At 37.6% G+C, this 21974-nt stretch overlaps 1 protein-coding gene, 1 non-coding gene and 1 pseudogene across 6 annotated transcripts in view; 2 read left to right on the forward strand and 1 right to left on the reverse strand.

Annotated features, from left to right (window-relative positions):
• Nucleotides 1-21974, reverse strand: part of VPS13B (vacuolar protein sorting 13 homolog B) — a 607742-nt gene that overhangs the window by 385756 nt on the left and 200012 nt on the right. For 4 of the 5 annotated variants that reach the window (XM_070391987.1, XM_070391986.1, XM_070391988.1 and 1 more), the window contains exon 20: nt 104-213. In XM_070391987.1, coding sequence (XP_070248088.1) covers nt 104-213 — 110 coding nt within the window. Of the gene's footprint in view, nt 1-103; nt 214-17456; nt 18411-21974 lie in introns of those variants that run through there. The other variant, XM_070391990.1, reaches the window with a different exon arrangement.
• LOC138993431 (protein FAM32A-like) lies at nt 719-3236 on the forward strand (annotated as a pseudogene).
• On the forward strand, nt 9341-9473 carry LOC138993563 (U11 spliceosomal RNA). Its single transcript, XR_011468290.1, has one exon. It is a non-coding gene; the product is annotated as a U11 spliceosomal RNA (small nuclear RNA).

The raw sequence follows: 21974 nt of genomic DNA on the forward strand, positions 1-21974 counted from the left end.
TGCCAAGTCCATAAATGAAATCAATAGAAGAAATACCTTATATAACTCTAATAAATGATAGAAAAAAGATTTATTCATTGAGAAAATTATAAAAATTTCTCACCTGCTGCATATGCCGACTGGTTCGTTTCTGAGGCTGATAAATGAGCCAGGTGTATAAGACTGGATCAATATTAACTGCTAGTCCTTGTACACTACAAAGCAGTACGGCACCTAAAAAGCAAGATGTAAAAATTGTTATAATTCCTCATAAAAAATAATAAGCTTGACATCACCTCACCCTGATTAGGATAAATATGATTAAAAAGACAAAGAGCAAGTGATGACAAACCCTCAGACATTGCTGGAGGAAAAGTAAAAATGGCACAAATACTTTGAAAAACATTTTGATATATTTTCTCCAAAAGCAGTTACCATATGACACAACAATTCTATTCCTAGATATACCGTATACTAGTACCAAGAGAACTGAAATCATGTGTCCATGCAAAAATTTGTACATAAATACTCATAGCAGCATTAATCATAATAGTTTAAAAAGTGGGAACAACACAAGTGTCCATGAATTATTGAATGGATAAACAAAATGTGGCAAAGTCATACAATGGAAAAGTATTTATCCATAAAAATGAATGATGCATGCTAAAACACAGAAAAACCTTAAAGACCATGAAAAAAGCCAGCCACAGAAAATCACATACTGCATGATCCCATTTATATGAAATGGCCAGACCTGGCAAATCCTTACAGACAAAAAAGATTAGTGACTGTCAGAACCAAGGGTAAGGAAGAATGAGAAATAACTGCTAATAGATACACGGTTTTTCTAGGAGTAATGAAAATGTTCTGGAATTAGCAAATGGCGATTGTTATACAACCTTGCAAAAACAGGGTAGGGCAAAAGTAGAATTACAGTTGTTTGTATGAAAAAATAATACAATAATTAATAAATAATACAAGCATAAACTCTGTGCTTCATGTACTCACAATTGTAAACCTACTTTTGCCCCACCCTGTATGCTAAGAATCACTACATTATGTGCTTCAAGGAATTTTATGGAATGTGAATCATCTCATTAAAAGTGCATTTGTCTTGGACAGGCGCCCTGGCAGCCTATGAGCAGGTCCAAAAAGGGCCCTAGAAGCTGAGAGGCATAGCAGAGCTTGGCGTGACCAAGAGGAAAAAGAAAAAGGACAAAGACATTGTGAAACTGCTGGTGATCAGGGGAACGAGCAAAAAGAACAGAGAAGTGGCATGGCCTGGACAAGCGGACCCTGGCCCAGGCAGCCTTCGAAAAGACGCAGAGGAGGCAGCAAATGGAAATGACTGAAGAAAGTCTCCAAAACCCACAAAGAGTGGTGGAATTCACTAGACACCCGGAGGCACTCTGGGAGCACTGTGACATCCCCAAAGTTCGCAGGCCGAAGTCCCCCCCATCCCTGCGGCTGGGGTATGGAGTACACCAAGGGACACAAAAGGCCATGTTTGGGTCTTGTTTGGTGCCTTTGGTATTTTCTAGAAACGTTGTTTTACACCCCCTTGTGCCTTCTGTGAAGGCAGCGCTTTTCAAAGGAGTGTGCCCTCATTCTGGAACTCGGTGAGAGTAAGACCATCCTTTTATTCTAGTTTCTCAGTAGCAATGAAGATGAACTTTTTCAGTTTGGACTGGAAATTACTGAGAGCTTACCCAAAGGTTAAGGTCATTTCTGGTGCATCTAACTCATGTGGACAGCTGCCAGCTCTCTCTGCCTGGAGGAAACTGCCCTGAGGGGAGGAGAAGCTGCAAGTGCAGCCACCTGGCCAGAGAGAAAAACCACCAGAGCAAGGATAGCATGAACGCCTTGCCCCTTTCTGAGCTGAGTTGGTGGCTGGCATGCAGCCTGTTCCCCCAATATCCCATTCCAGACAAGTCAAGTGGGTATTGCCAGGGAAGACACTGCCAGTCAAGCACTGTGTTCTCTGTAATGGAACCCAGGCACTGCCTGCCTCAATAGCGTCACCCCTGGGCTCCAGGCAGCCCCCATATCTATTCAGAGTTGACACATACATGGAACCTGCTTGGCATTTCTAGCCTAAGGACACCTCAGAGTGATGGGACTAGGGCAGAGCCCCAGTGCAGACAGGCATGGGTGCAGTCTAAGGGGAAGCCCAGGTTCCAGTGCTGGAGAGCCAGGATGTTTGAGGCCCTGCGTGTCCCCACCTATGAGACTGCATATGCTTTTTTGACATAAGTCTGGAGGGGGGGGGAAATTCAGAAGAGAAAAAATCTAAGTGTTGGGTTTGCGGGTGTCATATGTGAACTGCAGAAAAAAAGCAAAAACAGTTACCAAATTTTAAAAAGTACATTTTTCTTTAAAAAATAATAAGCTTAATATTTTTAGGCAAACACCAATTTCTATATTGGCCGTGAGAATGGAATATTATCTCCTTTTTTGTTTACCTTACAAAACTAATTCAGGATGTGAAAGGAAGCATAATTATAATCACTCAATAAATCATTGTACATTACAGCTTTAACTCTTCAGAAGCAGAGAAAGGGAGCTGCCTAGATGAAATACAGGCTAACATTCTGACATCATACACAAGGCTGAGGTGCAACAAGTTGTAATTCAATCCTACCAACTAAATATTTTTATCCCTCTCTGATAAAAATTAGCTCAGACAGAACTTAACTAAAGCAGAATACCCCATTTTTAATTTATGTATTAGTTATATAGGTTCATAAATAATGTTTTGCATTTCTACATATGTTTTTTGATAAAAATATTAGCACCACAGTGATGTATAAAATATGAAAGAAGGCGTATTTGTCAGTTTTGCCCTGAACTTTATCTATCTCCAGCATCTAGAAAAGTACCTGCCACAAGATAGGGGCTGAAAAAAGTCAGGATAAATGGTAGATAGGTTAGCTGGGGAAAGCCCATTTGTTCTAAAATATTGCAGATTATTTAAACAATCAGTATTAGTGAAATTAGTATCAATACTGAGTCCTTTGAGAAATGAAGCACACAGAGCTGGAAATAGGATGAAGGACAGGGAGCAAAAGAGAAATTTCCCCCTTTTCAAAGCTTTGCACAGAATTTTCAAACAGGCAAAATTTGCCATGTATACTCCTGTTCCACCTTACAGTGCTACTTCTCCCAAGGACCCAGAGGCAGTACAGATTCCTAAGCAGCATGCTGACACAACACACAAAGTCTCCCATCCATGTACCAATGCATGTGCTGATGAGTAATGGTTCACTCAAATACATGTTAGGGAAAAAATGATGGGAAAAGAAAAATACAAGGTGATTGCAAAAGGGGACCCGTAAATGAAGTCAATTGGAAAATACAATTTAATATACTTTTTTCTGTAATAGAATGCAAATTCTTCCTGAGGACCTAAATTCTTCTATTTTTCAAATATCAGTAGTATACATAACAAGGTTCAAAAATGCTATGTTATATCAAGGGGAAATAAAAGAGGACTTTCCCAAAGTGATATCCAGTGTTCACACAATTCTAGCAACTTAACTACACCTGAGACTGTCATCCCCAAGTAGTAAGAAAAACACAGTATTATGGTATGCAGTGGGAGTTCTTTTGAATACTGCCTTTGTTTTACAACAACTCATTTTCTCAAAAAAATATTATTAGGTGAGAAATAGAATTCGCCTCCAAATCTGAAAACTAAAAAAATGTGGCAGAGTGGGGAGAAAATCATAAGAGAAAAAATTTTAAAGCTTTTAATTAAAAAAAAAATTAGCTGAACACATTTAAATGAACAACCTACCTTCTTCTCCCCACACCTTCTGCCCGTGACCTCACACAGCCCTGTTTTTACACTAATCACCCAAACTTGTATTTTATTTCTCTTGATTGTTTGATACTGTTCTCACAGCGCATCACCTCTTTGCCCCCTCAGACTGCTGTGTTACAAGACTGAGGGAGGTGCTAGCATACCGCCGGCGGCCTTGCTGACAAGCAAACCGACCCCCAGGTCCCTCGCCTCCTGTTTCCATGAGGTACTGGTCTCCTCCTTCTTCACATGATGTGCCACTATATTTTGCATTTATACTTTGACATTACACTCTTATAGACTTGCTCTTTCATAAATGACATGTAAATAGTTTTCTACTCCCCTCCCTTCTCCAATGCCTATGGTGTTTCTCTCTCTTTCTTGTTTTTGGTCCAGTACATTTTGTTTGGGTGTGTGACTCTGTTTTTTGAATCCACATCTCTCCTCTGTAGTATTTTTTAAATAAATGTTTACATTAGAAAAAATAAAAATAAATAAATAAACAATTTCAGAAATTTATTTAAATTCAAGTATAATTCAATCTTAAAGATTAAAACACTTTTCTAAAATCCAAACAGAGAAATGAAATTACAATTAGATTTAAATTATTATGAACTGCTTCCTATCACACAAGCCCACTGTAATAAAACTTTACAATTAGTATTGGCATAAATATAAAAAACAACACAAATAACATATCATTAACAATAAAGAATGTGGTCCACCAAAAGAAAGAATAATAACAAGGAAAAAAACAATGGGATCCAGAAGACAAGGGATCCAACACAGGAGGAAAACGATGGGAATCCCCAGATGGCAACAGTGAATCAGTGACAGGTACATGGAAAACTTAACAAACACGATTGTTAAATACAGGAAAAACAAATGTTAAAAAGGCAAGGATAACCATTTATAGGATACAACATTACTGTGACGTAAGTAATATTTGTAGGCAGAACTATGTAAATTCTAAAAAAAATGAAGTACTGGATTAATCAAACCTATGATATAGTAGTGAGACCATGGGTGTATAAGAGAGATGTATGATGGATGCTAAACAGGGTGAAAGTTAGCCAATTATTATTTCCCACAGTAAGACTTCAAATAAATAGTGCTCTAAAATGAACAATTAAGAAAGAGCAACAAAAGCCATGTTATTTTAAAAATACGTATATAAACACAAAAATAATTACTGGAAAGAGTTGAAACTAGTTACCTTTTGAAAAGGGAACATTATAAAACAGGTACACTTGCCATGAGAAAGAACTGGGAAGAGAAACAGAAGTAGAGGAGGCTTAGAATGTCTTGCTGAGAAATATCCTGCTAACCACCAGCAAAATAACAAAATAAAATTTTCTTTGAAAAAAGTCTCCCATTCATTGTCATGTAACAGCACAAATTAATATCTGTGAATAGTACTCATAACACAAAATCAGCATGAAAGAGAGCAAAAAAAATCAACAAACAACACATTTAGACCTTCAAGTACTGGAGATTTCTGAATACAGAACAAAAAACAGCTGTTTAAAATACAAAAGTATGGATTCATAAAGAGGAGCAGACAATGATAATGTAGCAAACAACATATTTTAAAGAAAAATGGAACTTACAGAAAGACTGATATAATTGAAGTAAAAATCTCACTAGATGGGTTAAACAGCAGATTAAATATAGTTGAAGAAAAAATAGTGAAATGCAAGAAACACAAGATAATTTAAAATAATGCATCTGAGAAAAAAATGAAAGAAAACTAGTAAAATGATGTTAAGAGACATGGGGACTCATAAGAAGATCAAACATATGTCTAATTAGATTTCAGAGGGAGCTACTAAAGAATGAGTAAAAGGCAATATTGTTAAAAAAATAACAGCTGAGAATTTTACATAATTGTTGAAAGGTAGTAAGCCTCAAACCCAAGAAACCCAATGAATTCAAACAGGATGATTAAAAGTAGACCTATATTAGACAAACAGAAAAGAAGCTACAAAACACTGAAGGAAAAAAGATCAGAAACGCATCCCAAATGGAGGGGGAAAAAGATTATATGAGGAATAAAAAAAGCAAATAATCACCTTGACCGGTTTGGCTCAGTGGATAGAGCATCGGCCTACGGACTGAAGGGTCCCAAGTTCCATTCCGGTCAAGGACACATGCCTGGGTTGCAGGCTCGGTACCCAGTAGGGGGTGTGCAGGAGGCAGCCAATCAATGATTCTCTCTCATCATTGATGTTTCTATCTCTCCCTCTCTGAAATCAATAAAAATATATATATTTTTTAAAAAGCAAATAATCAACTTCTTAGCAAACAATGATATTCATTACATGATTTTACCTCAAAACTTATATATGTTATATATGTTCTTTTAAATCTATTAAATGTTATATTTAAAAGATGTTAATGGGCCGAAACCGGTTTGGCTCAGTGGATAGAGCGTCGGCCTGCGGACTGGAAGGTCCCAGGTTCGATTCCAGTCAAGGGCATGTACCTGGGTTGCGGGCACATCCCCAGTAGGGGGTGTGCAGGAGGCAGCTGATCGATGTTTCTCTCTCATCAGTGTTTCTAACTCTCTATCTCTCTCCCTTCCTCTCTGTAAAAATCAATAAAACATATTTTTTAAAAAAAAAAAGATGTTAATGGGAAAATTTTAAATTGATTTTTGAAAATAAATATATCAAGTTTTATTCTCTCTACTATCATCCATCTCAATTATTAAGCCACATATAAACTTTTTTATTTATGATGAAAAATACATAAAAATCCTATACAAACAAATCAGTATATATATATTTAAAAGTATTCAAAGCTGCTAAAGACAAAAGTAAATTAAGAAATTACAGACATTCTCCATATTAGGCAAGTTATTTTAAGTCTTTTGAGATATGCCAGAAACTAAATGTGCTGAGTAAATTTTTAAAAACTTTCTCAATAAATTATTTGCACACCTTTTCAATTAAAATTTTAGAGAAAGGAAAAGAAAAACAAATGTGAAAATATTTTCACAAGAAAAATTATTCTTGAAAGTCTCATTTATTTTATTATAATGAACATTTAAAAATGTACTTCACCAGTAAATGTTCATATAAGGTATATGATTACATTATACCAAAAAATGCCCAAATGACTCCGCCACACTTGAACTTCATGAATGTTACATAGGTGATAAAAAAGAATCATCTATTAATTTAACATCAATTTAGTTGAAATTATATTTAGAGGTAATGTTCTGTTAAATCTAAAGAGATATTTTCATATTATACTCAATTTACAAGACACAGCCTTTAAAAATAACACAAAAGCTCTAACATATAAGTGTGCAGACAATTAGTCTGATACTGAGTTGACTCAGAACAGATCCCCCATAAATCACTAAAATTTGGCAATATATTACTCTGTTTAATTTTAGCCTGGGAGACAACTAATGAGAAAAGTGTGCTTTACTTCTCTGCTCACTGCCAAAATGGTTCACTTATCCACATTCCACTCAGGCCTCACCAATTAGTTAAACCAAGGCACCACAGCCATTTTCTGTTACATCCTAAAAGCTAAAAAATGAGAACTAAAGTAAGAGACAGAGACCAAAGTTGCAGAGCATTAATATTACACATACATTCTTCTTGTCAGCTACAGAAACCTTGTCAACCAATGATACTGTCTTGTAAAATACCAACTAATAAATGGTAAAAAGTACCTGGCATTTATCTTGAACAAATGAACGAGACAAAAAACAAACAAACAAACAAACAAAAAACACAGACAATAATTTACATCTAAGTTTAAAACTTACTATTTTTCTATTATGCTGCTATAGCAAAGTAAGAACTTCTTTAGATTTGTATAGCTCTTAAGAAAGTATTTGCTAATCTTACTTCTAAAAATAATTTCAAGAATTCTGGCTAGACAGTTCAGTAAACAAAAAAGGATCGATACTTCAAAAACTAGGGAGGGTAATAAAGTCAAGATGAGTAATCACAGTCTAAGAAATGACACAGCAGGTGTGAGCTACCGACTACTAGCAACTTTATCCAAGGTAATTGTTAAATTTAATGTAAATGAAACCAGAATTTTAGGTATGTGTGTATGGTAGCTCATGTTGCTTACTAACAATTTCCCTTCCCTTAGGGCACAGAGAATCATAAGAGAACTCTATTCTATCATAACAATAAGAATCATCCATACAACCTATCAAAGCTTTTCAACATTCATCAGACAGCAGTTCCAAAGAAACCTAATGAACAAAAACTGTAAAAGTGAAAGGCCCCGTGCCGGGGTCCAGCATAAGAGAAAAGGAATAAATATCAGCCTCCATTCTTGGCACACAAAAGGAGAAGAAAGCTGACAAGAAGAAAACAACTGAACTTTTAACAAATATTTAAATGTTTGGGGTTGGCATCACAGTTTCGAATCTCTAACAATCCTAGACAGAGGGGAGTCCACCCACCTGCCATCACTTTTCAACAAGCCTCCAGCAAACACCCTTAAGACTGATGGGTGGGACGGGATGGGACGGAAGATGAGAAAGATCCCACCAAGATGCAGGTCTGTGGAGCTTTAATAAAGTCTGAGGGCAAAGAACTAAAAGAAATCCCGCAGGCACTCTGAACTTTTCGGTGGGCATCAAGCAAGGCAATCTATGACCAGGAGAAGAGAAGAGGCACTAAAAGAGATCCCATGTACCAACAGGTGAACAAGGCTTGCTGAAGTCTGAGGGGTAGGTCAGGAGAACTGAGAGAAAATCACAAACCATACCAAAGAAATATTCTGATCCTGCTCTCAAACAAAATAAAGCCTGCAGTAAACATAAGTAAAGCAAGAACTGGACACAGCTCAACTACAGGATAGAAAACAAAGCCCAGAACCAACGCAATCACACCACTAACATGACAGAAAGAGGCTTGTCTTTTTGCAGGGCATAAACCTTATTTACTAGTAAGTAGGCTCTATTATTCCTTTTACACATAATGGTTGCCATTCAATTTTCAAAAATTATGAAACACACTGTACAACAAGAAGAAATGACTTATTATCCAAAGCAAAGACAGTCACTAGCACTAGTCCCAAAGGTAGGGGGTGTGCAGATACCAGAATTACCAAACAGAGACCTTAAAACAACTATGGTCCTTTAAGAACACAATGAAAACATGCACGAGCTGAAGGGTAATTGCAGCAGACAGACTAAAAAATAGTAAAAAGAGCCAAATGGAAATATTAGAATTTTAAAAATACAATATCAGAGGTGAAGAATTATTTCAAAAATTCTTTCCAAAACTGAAGAATGGTATCAACTGACAGATCAAAAAAGCTTAGCAAACCCCAAAAATAATGAAAAGAAAACCCAGATCTACACACATAATGATCAAACTGCAAAAAATCAAAAGGAAAATATTTGAAATCACTCCAAGAAAAAAAGACAATACATATAAGGTTACCATGGGAAGGATAATGTGTCATGAGAAACAATGGTGGCTAGAAAGTAATGGAATGATATTTTTAAAGTGCTCAAAAAAGAAAAGACAACCTAGATTTCTATATCCATTGAAAGTATTCTTAAAAATTAAGACAAAAAAGGGCCTCTGTCGTTGTGGCACAGGTAGAGCAGCTTGATTGCTCTGCGTGCGGAATTGGCATCAAGAGCTTTAGGAAGCATAATATTTTGGTACTTGGGCAGCTGGTGATCATTGGTCCTGGCGCCCCCCCCCCAAAAAAAATTTAAGACAAAATAAGAACAAAATAATTTGTCTCCAAAGACTTGCATTACTAGAAATGATTAGTAAAGTGCTAGGCTGAAAGAAAATTATACCAGATAGAAGCTCAATTCTAGAAAAGGAGTGAAGGATACCAGAAAGAGGAAATATGTTGGTATGTAAAGAGAACCTCTTAAAAATATTCTATATATACAGCTGCAATTCTACACACATAGACCTCTTTAAGTCTCTTTAAAAACACTCTTAACTTTTTAAGGTAGAAATAACAATGCAATGTGGAGTTCATACAGTACCCAGAAGTAAAATATATACCCATTGAGCACAAAGAACAGGATGGTGGTAACTGGAAGTAAAATTATATAACAGGGCACTTATTTTATTTTTCAGCTTATCCTAGATTCCCTCTCTGCCCTCTGACTTGCCAATGATCCTTTTAAGTCCAATTCAAACCATATTAAAATATTAATAAATATCTATTTATGTACATGTGTACTTCTTTCTTTCCATCTATCTAACTTCTCTGCACACCCTTGATTCAAATTAGCCATTAAGACTTCCTACACAGACCTTCTCATTCTCTGGCCCACTGCAATACTAAGTATTTATTATAAGAGCTCATTTTAGCCACTGACAATTAAAATTTCTCAGTTGAGAACAGGATGGCAGAGGAGGTTATGAGTGCTTTAGGAGACTACCGAATGTGTGAAATAGTAACACATCCTACTGCTTTACAACACTGAGCATCCATCTGTGCTCCTGGCCATGAATTCAAAGGGAGTCAACTCATCCGGGTTGCATGTTTTTCTCCAGTCCAGTTCAGGAACAGAGAAAGCAGAAGAATTTGATTTTATCAAGATTGTATTTGTTTCTTTTATTTTTCCAGCTGTTGTTTTCCATTTTTCTCCCCAGTACAAATTCAAGTTAATAATTGGTCTCCTATCTGATGACTCGTGTGTCTTATTCTCAATTGGCACAGAATACACAAACGAGATTTAATGGTAACCTCAACCCAGAAGAGTCAATAATTAATATTTTGTAATGTTTCTAAGTTTTATTCTCCAACTTTATGTTCATAATGACATAAAATACTAAAACCATAAAGGTAATTATAGACAGCTTTGACAATAAAAAGCATAGAACTTCTAGATGATAAAAGATAGCATAAACAAAATTAAAGGCAAAAGGCAAACTAGGAGAAAATATTAGAAAATACATAAAAAAGATAATATTCACAACAAAAGACCTCCTAAAAATTACTAAGAAAAAAATACATACAACCAAACAGAAAAAAATGGGCAAAGAATATAAATAAACAAATCACAAAATAAATAGAACTGGCCTTCACTAGCAGCCAAAAAAAATTCAAGGTTAAACAATAATTTTTCAGTGACAGATTAGCACAAGTTTAAATGAGTGAAATTCTATTACTGATAAAGTTCTGAAGGATGAAGCAAATTCATGTTCTGCTAAAAGAAATGGAAATTGGTAAAGTCTTTTCAAAGGCCACTTGGGAATTACCTATTAAAATTTTAAATATACATACTCAGTGACCCAGCTATTTTAGTTCTTGGACTCCTATAATAATACCTTAGATGCTATCTAAATTATATACATGCACAAAGATGCTCATCTGTAGCTTTACAGTAACAAAAATATATGAGTAACATCAATATCCAGAGTCAAATTATGATAATTTTATTAACGAACACCATTCAGCCAGCTATTAAATGATGAAGCATGGATGTATGTAATGACACAAAAATAAGTGCAGAATAGCACATTTAAAGTGAAAAAAAGGTGCAAACACAAGAGTATTTCACAGAAATTCCAGGTATTATATATGTATGTATTTAAACATAAGATATGCTTATATATAATATACATACATACTTAAAGATAAAATAGCGATATGCCTGAATGTATGTGGGTGAATACACATAGGATGTACTGTAGAAAAAGATGAACTACAAGTACAAACCATGATGTATACAAACCAAGGTAGAACAAAAATACCACTTCATAATTCAAATATATTATTATATTACTTACACTCTAAAGCCCAGAAACTACATCACAATTTTTATAATCAATTTTGAATTTCAATGAAACTTTTGGTTCATGGAAGAAACAAAAGCAAAACCTTGATTCACTACAAGTAAAACAATTAAGAAAATTAAATAGATTAAGAATCTTCAGTCACTCACAGTAAATATTACCTAGTTTTTAAATTCTATGGACCAGTAAAGGTTGGAAAAGATCCTTTCAAAATCATGACTAACTGGGAGGCAGAGTACACATTTTGATTTAAAAATCCTTGAATACTAAAATTTTTATTAATAATAATAAATCTTAACTTGGAAATTAAAAGCAAAGCTCTTTTGATCAAGACCAGACAAGCATGTTATTTTTTGATAGTTAACATCATTAGTTCTCATTTCATCTAGGATCTCGTGTAATAAATCAGAGGATAGATTTCTAGCATTCCTAAGTAAGGATACTGCCATCCATCAGTCATCCTCTCCAGCCAAGTAATCTCTTTCAATTTTTCTGAAATTAAGGCAGCTGTTTTTATACAAGAACCCTTGGATCACCATTTCCAGACATAAACAAAAATGTTTAGAAAATTGCTTTCCTGCAAGTATCAAACCAACAAAACAAAAAATCCCCAATATATATGTTTTTCACTAAGTAACCTGAAACTAAAATGATTTCTTCTCCTAATTTGGATTGCATTGAGAAAAAAACTCAAGGCTGAGACAAAAAACAAATATGCATACTTACTTTAGCCAACCTATCATTTTCCAAAAATACTACTTACTGATTATCTAGATTCTTATTCTATTTATACCATATAGAGCACCGTAAAGAATATCAGGTCTCTGAAACATGCAAAAGCTTTATTCTACCTGACCCAGTTTTCACATCTTCCCTCTGTAACACAGGCATATAACACTATAAGATACATGTAAAATTGAAGAGCAGGCAACAGTAAACCTTACACAGAACTCCCAAGGTTACAAAGTTTATATGTATCTCAGGATTAGTTGATAAAATAGAGGATTTAAAATTCAAAGAGTTCCAATTTCTGAACAGCATTCCAATATTAAATCGAATTCATACACTTAAAGCAGTAATAAGTTATTACCATTCCTGGGTAACAAACTGGATTAGTGTCTTCTGGAATATATAATATTAATATGGAATCTACACTAATAAAAGAGAAACATGGTAATTGGCGTACAACCGCTACCCTTCCCATTGGCTAATCAGCATATCCTTATGCAAATTAACTGTCAGCCAAGATGGCGGCCGGCATCCAGGCAGCTGGAAGCGAACAGGAGGCTTGCTTGCTCCAGGGACTGCAGACTCCAAAGTTCCCCCGCTGGCCTCTGAGGTTCAGTTGGAAACATAGTAACATTTATAGAAGATAAACAAAACTCCAGAAAACTCCTGTCAGTCAGCCGGGATCTCAGAACTGGAGTCGCAACATTGTTTAGAATACAGAAAACAAAGGCCAGAAACCTGCTTTCAGCCGAGCCTCAGAGAGAAAGCCTCAGAGAGAAAGCCGGCTCTCAGCTCCAGTGACAGCCAGAGAAGGTAAATAAATGCCAGAATAAAAAAAAAAGAAAAAAAGGAGAGGTTTGGAGCTTCAGTAGCCCGCCAGCCTGAAAACGGCCCTCAGCCCCTCACCCAGACTGGCCAGGCACCCCAGTGGGGACCCCCACTCCGAAGCAACAAGATGGCGGCTAATTTGCATACTGAAGGCAGGTGGCAGCAGGCAAGGCTGTCTGCGGTCTGGGACCCGGATCTGTGACCCTGCCGGGCGGGATCAGTGGAGCCGCGAGGCCTCGCGGCACCGGGATCAGCGTGACAAGGGGCAGCGCCCCAACCCCCTAATCGGCCCTGCTCTGTGGGTGACAGGGGGCAGCGCCCCAACCCCCTAATCGGCCCTGCTCTGTGGGTGACAGGGGGTGGCGCCCCAACCCCCTGATTGCCCTGCGGCTCTGTGTGTGACAGGGTGCGGCACCCCAACCCCCCCACGGGCCCTGCTCTATGTGAGATGGGGTAGAGCCATACCTCCCAATCGGCCCTGCCCTGAGTGTGACAGGGTGTGGCTCCTCAACTACCCCCCCCCCACCCACGGGCCCTGCTCTGTATGTGACGGGGCGGTGCCCCAGCTCCCCTATTGGCCCTACTCTGTGCATGACAGGGGGGAGCTCCTCAACCCCCTGATCGGCCCTGCTCTGTGCATGACAGGGGGGAGCTCCCAAAACCCCTGATTGACCCTGCTCTGTGCATGACAGGGGGGAGCTCCCAAAACCCCTGATTGACCCTGCTCTGTGCGTGACAGAGTACGGAGCCCCAACCCCCCTGATGGTCCCTGCTCTGTGTGTGATAGGGGGCAGCGCCCCAACCCCCTGATCGACCCTGCTCTGTGCGTGGCAGGGGGTGGCGCCGCAACTTCCTTATTGACCCTGCCTTGAGTGTGACAGAGGGCAGTGCCCCAACCCCCCAATCGGCCCTACCCTGAGCGTGACTAGGGGTGGCATTGCAACCTCCCGATCCGCCCTGCTCTGTGCATGACAGGGGGCGGTGCCCCAACTCCCCAATTGGCCCTGCTCTGAGCCCGACCAGGGGCTGCACCTAGGGATTGGGCCTGCCCTCTGCCACCCGGGAGCAGGCCTAAGCCAGCAGGTCATTATCTCCTGAGGGGTCCCAGACTGCGAGAGGGCACAGGCAGGGCTGAGGGACCCCCTCTCCCCCCCGAGTGCACAAATTTTTGTGCACTGGGCCTCTAGTGAGTATATAAAACAAAAAAATTAATGAGTAATTGCTATAGCTATTAAAACCAATCACAATTATGAAGCATATTAATTCCATACTATCTTATCCCTTTAAAAATAATGGAGCTTATGCCTTGGTTGGTTTGCTCAGTGATTAGAGCATTGTCCCGTGGACCAAGGGGTCTCAGATTCAAATCCCAGTCAAGGGCACATACCTTGGTTGCAGGTTCCCTAGTCCTGGTAGGGGTGCATGAGGGAGGCAATCAATCTGTGTGTCTCTCACATGGATATTTCTTTTCTCTCTCTCTCTCTCTCTCTCTCTCTCTCTCTCTCTCTCTCTCTGTCTCCCCCCATCTCCCTCCCTTCCACTCTCTCTACAAATCAATGGAAAAATTATCATCGTGTGAGACTTTCAAAAAAATTATGGAGCTTTAGCAAGGTGTCTATTCAGGTAATCTGCCCATTTTTTAATTGGATTGTCTGTCCTCCTGATGTTGACTTGTGTAAGTTCTTTATATATTTGGGAAATTAATCCCTTGTCAGATGTATCACTGGCAAATATGTTCTCCCATATAGTGAGCTCTCTTTCCAAACCATCAAAGGATGGTTTCCTTTGCTGTGAAGAAGCTTTTTAGCTTGATGTAGTTCCACTTGTTTATCTTTTCCTGAGTTTCCCTTGCCCTCAGAGACATTATCGGCAAAAATATTGTCTGGGATTTTACAGCCTATGTTTTCTCAGATTTTTATGGTTTCATGACTTACATTTCACTCTTTTATCCATTTTGAGTTCATTCTTGTGTATGGTGTAAGTTAGTGGTCTGGTTTTATTGTTTTACATGTGCCTCTCTAATTTTCCCAGCACCATTTATTGAAGAGACTGACTTTATCCCATTGTACGCAAAGGACCTGAATAGACACTTCTCTAGAGAGGACATACTTATGGACAGGACGATGCTTCAACCAACCAAGGCCAACAGACATGAAAATGCCCAAGGTCACTAATCATCAGAGAGATGTAAATAATATGAAATATTTGAAATAATCTAGATCTCCAAAAAATGAGGAATGGTTAAGAACTTTGATGTGGACAAGTGACAAAATATTTTAATCTTTAAAATGGTATTTTGAAGACTCTGATAATGGGAAAATTCTTATGATATAAACAGATTTTCTAAATATAATTTAATATAAGATAAAATAAATACCAGGGGGAAAAACTGGAAGAATATATGTTTAAAAATTTAAATGGTATGTTTTGGGTGATGGATTAATCTTTTATATGCTTTACAGATTTTTTTTAACTTTCCAAACTATACTAAATAAAATATAATTACTTTTATAATAAAAACCTAAGAAACAACACATGTAAATATATAAAGATATAATGTGTTTAGGTGATAAACCAGATTATGTTATTCCTCTGCTTAAATATTGCCTACCCAACCTCCTTCACATTAAATCAAAACTTCTTATAGCCCATAAAGCCATGCCCATCTGATTCTCACCTCTCTTTGCCATCTCTCCTCCAGCACTCTCCCCTTGAACACCTCAAATTCTTTGCTATCCCTTCAATCACCTATCTGTCATGCCACACAGAGGCCTGTCTCTGATTACCCTATCAAACCAGTTTTTTTCTACTCTATTTTTTATCACAGTATTTTTGTCTCTTACTATTTAACATTACGATTGCATAATTTTTTTATTTACTTAATATCTACCTCCTCAGATGGAACCATCTCTATTGTCTGTGTGTGTGTTTGTGTGTGTGTGTGTGTGTGTGTGTGTGTGTGTAGGGTGTCCCAAAATTCACAGAAGAAGTAATTTTGATAGAAAACACAGGTTTATAATTAAAAATTGTAAATTTTTTATTGATTCATAAAGTATACCGTATAGGGTTATGTATGGAATAGTACATCGGGTAAATGGCCTCCACGGCTTTGCTGGCACATACGTAAAGCCGTGGTCTTCAATAGTCTTCATTGGTCTTCATTGTCCCTGCTCCTGGGCCATAATTGGTACTTGGTAATGCTTATCAAATTGAAGGGATTGAAATCAAAGGGCAACTGATATCAGAATCTGATTCAATAAACCAAGTGAAATTAGGCTTTTATTTTTTGTTGTTGTTGTTGTTAATGCTCACGCAAAATTCAAATCTTGCGTGAATTTTGGGACACATCAAATATATTTAACTCTTTTATCCATTTTGAGTTCATTCTTGTGTATGGTGTAAGGTGGTGGTCTGGTTTTATTGTTTTACATGTGCCTCTAATTTTCCGAGCACCATTTATTGAAGAGACTGACTTTATTTCCCCACCAGTTCCCGTATTCCATTGGTCGAGGTTCCACTCCTCAGGGCACTAACTTTGCTGCAGTTCTAGCTTGTGCATGTATTTACGGGCACTGTGTGAGGTGCTGCACTGTCCCATATTATGTAGTCAGCTGTGGGGGCCCGGGGCACGTGCACACACACACACACACACACACATATACATACATGCCAAGGGGCACACACACACACACACATATACATACATGCCAAGCACAGTATTTGGCAGATGGAAAACACTAAATGTAGTGAATGAATATATGAATAAATTATTGCATTTCTCTTTTATCTTTCAAGCACTTATTATAAAGTACGGCTTCAATTCATACAGAAGCAATTGTTTGAAAATGTGCTCTAAATCAAAGAATACTTCAAATACTATTCAATATAAGATACATTTTTGCCCAGCTGGCATGGCTCAGGGGTTGAGTGTCAACCTATGAACCAGGAGGTCACTGTTCGATTCCCAGTCAGGGCACATACCCTGGTTGTGGGCTTGATCCCCAGTAGGGGGCATATAGGAGGCAGCGGATCAATGTTTCTCTCTCATTGATGTTTCTATCTCTCTCTCCTTCTCCCTTCCTCTCTGAAATCATTTTAAAAAATACATATATTTTTAAAAAGATACATTTTAATTATTGACAATAGATCCATTTCCTGACCTGATTTCCAATATTCTAATGTGACACTACCTCATGTATGCTGTTTGTTATGCTTTTTATCTGATTATGTAATATAGGGTAATTAGTGATAACTGTATAGTCAACAACAAAAAAGTAGGAAGAAAAAAGTATTTTTAATTAATATGGACATTTTTCTGTAGATGAAACATATAATATTTAAGGACTTAAACCCCAATTATTTCAACACCTATGTCACACTGTAGTCAAATGAAGCTGGTCTCCAGGAACAAGTGTATTTTCTAAAGACGTAATTGGCATCACATTCTAAATACACATTTTATTTAATATCTTATCATGAGCCTATTCCTGTGTCATTTTGTTAGATAGCTACTCCTTTCTCCTGTCTCATATACCTCCATTTGAACCCAAATTGTCCCTTATTCCAGCAATTGCAGTGGTGACCAGCTCAACTTGGATTCCTACCAACTCCATACATGGCAAACTGACAAAGCCTAGACTTGTGCCCATCCAACATGCCTCCTGTTCGTGCCCCGGGCCCCCACAGCTGACTACATGATATGGAACAGTGCGGCACCTCACAGAGTGCCCATAAATACATGCACAAGCTGGAACTGCAGCAAAGTTAGTGCCCTGCGGAGTGGAACCTCGACCAATGGAATATGGGAACTGGTGGGGAAAACCCTTCCCAGAAAGAGCTATCCTGGGAAGAAGTGGTGGCCAACTAGATGATCCATACCTCTATAGCTCTCCCTCCTTTCCTGACTCATAACCTTAATACTGGGACTTAATCCATAACTATGACCCTAATAATAGTAGCACATAAGCCTTTCTATTAGGCTCTGCTTTCTGAGTAATCGAAGACACTCTTGTTTGTTCCTTCCAGTAAAAGCAACTCCAGTTCCCTGTGGGGAATTATCACACCCCTCCCCTAAGATCACATATACTTTACTGGGATTATCAATCAAAGTATTCCAGACTTTCCTGCCCAAAGGATATACAAGTGACTGAAACCAAGACATCTTAAATTGATTTCAAATTATCTATTATATCTATTTCTATTTCATTTAACTTCATGTATATAATTTGGCCAACATAACCCACTCTCCTTCCCTTTCTTCAATTCTATTGCTATCATTTATAGACCTAGCAGCATTCTCCAGATGTTCAGGAGCCCTGCGGAGATGGGGTGGAAAAGAGAAAGAATAATAATCACACAAATGGGAAAAACCAACAGAACTATAGAAAACATAGAAATATATGTCTCAAAATAAGAGGGAAAGCTACATAATAAAGTGATTTCTGAGTGGAATTCTTCAGAAGGAGATTTTTTAACTAGACAAGAAGCAAGACGGGTCATTCCAGAAACAGACATAGCTGTGCAAAAGCATGTATAAGACAGAATATGTAGGGAATATTTAGGAATATACACGTTTAAAAGGCTTGAGCTTAAGATATGTAGAGCATATAACTAGGTCATAAATGCTCATTCTAAGGAGTTAATATTTTCATTCTACAACTGTCAAGGTGGATGGAGAAAATGAAATCTCAAATGTGCATTCCAGAAAGGACAAAATGAGTGGAGCATGAACTGAGGAGTTGGGACAACGCTATTTGGTACCACTCCCTTTACAATTAATAAGGCATTCAGGACATAAACCACAAAGGCACAACCTTTGAGAATTAGAAATAACATTTTATAACTAAACTAGAGGCCCGGTGCACAAAATTCGTGCACAGGTAGGGTCCGTAGGCCTGGCCAGCAATCAGGGCCGATCTGTGGGGTGATCGGCAGGGGGATCAGGAGGCTCCCCCACTGGTACCCGCCTTGGGTGGCCTGGGGCCTGCGGGCTGGGGTCAGCGCCTGCATTGAACGTCTGCGCGTGCGTGCATGTATAGAGTCTTTCACTGATCCACTTGAGAATACATTGGATACATCCTTTACCTCTAAATATGTCAGTGTGTATTTACTAAGAACAAATATATGTTCTTATATGAATATTGTTTTTGAACAAATGTGAATAATTTTTTAATCTTTCCTAACATTGAAAACTAAAAAAAGAAGGTGTGTCTCACAAAGTCTTTTAATATTCCTGGAAAGAAGAAATATTTCCATTACAAATAAAAAGAAAACGCAACATCACTAAAATGAAGTAAGTATTACTCGGTCCATTTCTTTTAAAACATGTGATTTTCATTACTGAGAATTTTTCAGTCCTTGCCAGTAATCACATAAGAGCTTCAAATTAATTTAGAAAGTTCTTCACTCCCAGATGAATAATAATCAATGTTTACAACCCTTGACAAAGTAAACCGATTGATTATATATCCACCCTCCCAATGACCAGAGTCGGCCAGGTCCAGACAATAAAGTGCCAAAGCACAAATGCTTACCATCCAGGATGGTGACGGTACATGGAAAGATAATATGAACTCTTTACAGGAATCTCAGCAGAGTTCATCTGAATTTGGCATACTCTAAGCCTCATTTTCTCCATTTTAAAGATGAAAGGGTAAAGGGGGTCAAATAGATGATTTGACTTTGAGTGGTGGGCACACAATGCAATATAAAGATCATGTATCATACAAATGTATACCTGAAACCGATATGATCCTATTAAGCAATGTCACCCCAATAAATTTGATTAAAAAAATAAAATAAAAAGATGAAAGGGTTTTGTATCAGGGCAAGATAGAGTAATAGGACCAGATTTACCCTTCCCATGTGAAGTAATCCAAATATTGAGGGAATATATGAAACCGACATATACCAGACACTGGAAATCAGGCAACAAAGGACTGCAGATCCCAACATTGAAAGACAAATGAGGTGTGCCTACAATTGTCCCAGCTTCCTGCCTTGAGAGAACTTCCGGGATATAGTGCAAAGACAGGAACCAAGCAAAACCCAGCACTCCCAAGTAGAGGAGACAGAGCTTAGAGAACAGGGAAACCAGAATGGCTAAAATTCTCAGGAAAGAGTACCAAAGAGAAAAGAGCTGCAAAGAGGCAGTACACCACAGATCTTTAAAGGGTCTTGTCAAGTAATCAACAGAGGGAAGAGGAATGAATATACAAATGGCCAATAGGCACATGAAAAGCTGCTCAACATCATTAATCACTAGGGACGTATGAATCAAAACCAGAAAGAAGTTCTAATTCATACCCATCAGGGTGGCTACTTTCAGGAAGGGAAAAAAATAAAGAGAAAATGACAAATATTGGCAAGCATTAAGGAAAAATAGGAACCCTAGTACACTGCTATTAGAAATACAAAATAGTTCACCTGCTGTGGAAACAGTTTGGACCTTACTAAAAGCCTAAATTTAAAGTCTATTATAATTTATGTTTCCTGAAAGCAAATTATTTCCATTGTATTTGGTAAAGAGAGCAATGATATCTGCCAATATACAACCAAAAGTTTGTGTTATGGTGTGTTGACTCAGATGCAGTTTCCTGGGCACATTTGAAACTATCAGTTTTCTCAAAATTAAAGAGAGTTGGCAACATATGATGATCTAAGGGAAAGGCTGATAATCCCATAGAAGAACTTTGCTTTCATTCAAGGAGCCAGTCACTGACTCAGGGACTTCATGAATCACTACACCTTCCATATGTTAAGCTACCTGAAGACCAGAGTGCAGAAGAAGATGCTAATACATACACCTTATGTTTTTAAAAAATAATGAAAAGGTCTACACATAGGTTCATTTATTTCATGCTGGTAAAACCAATGTTGAAAGCAAATTTATCAAAGACCTACATCTCAAAAAAATCATGAGCCCTAGGATGTGAGGCTGTCCTGACAGGGATGCTGATTACAACTGCCAGAGATTTAACTATGCTAGCATTTTTACTAAAACTGTTATAGCTTTTCTTTATATTCTGGTTATAAAGTTCCATTTGTCTTGAGTAACTGCTTCTCTTGTCCCTTAATTTTATGTGTCAAATTCAAGACTTTTCAGGAATGCATGCATGGCATTATGAGAGAAATGCTTGTACAGCAAAAGCCTTTACAATCAAACAATCTCAATCTCTCTCTCTCTCTCCCGCTCTCTCTCTCTCTTTCTCTCGTCCCCCCATCTTTCTTCCACCATGTTTGTTTGATTCCATACACAAGAGCCTCTAATAAAGTTTCAATAAAATTCTCATTTCAATACTCATGATTAAATGAATTATTTATAATCTTAAATATATATGTATATATATCCATATATATATACACACATATATATGGATACACACACACACACACACACACACACACACACACACATACAGGGGTGGGCAAAGGCAGTTAGGCCTGTAATGCTATGAATTTCCCTCTTAGGAGTGCTTTCACTGTGTCCCATAGATTTCAGGTTGTTGTTCTCATTTTAATTTGTTTCAAGGTATCTTTTGATTTTTTTTTTTTAATCTCACTGTTTACTCATCCATTGTTTAGTAACATGATATTTAGCCTCCATGTCTTTGTGTGTTTTTCAGTTTTTTTCTTGAGATTGATTTCTGGCTTTATACCACTATGGTAAGAGAATTCGCTTCTGTCACTGATCCGCAATTATAGGAAGAAATCCATAAAAAAATATAATTAGAAAACAATATGTTTTATTCTCAAATTATGCCCTTCCTATTTTAAAATGTTAATAAGTCCTGTTTTTCATGAAATGAAGGTGATACAGTTTTTAAAATGTCCTTATTTGATAAAAGAAAGTTAGTATTCAATAAAAAGGAAACAATACA

This window comes from Myotis yumanensis, unplaced genomic scaffold, assembly GCF_028538775.1.
Source record: "Myotis yumanensis isolate MYYU_CA2020_CCGP unplaced genomic scaffold, mMyoYum1.0.hap1 SCAF_15, whole genome shotgun sequence".
NCBI classification, from domain to species: domain Eukaryota; kingdom Metazoa; phylum Chordata; class Mammalia; order Chiroptera; family Vespertilionidae; genus Myotis; species Myotis yumanensis.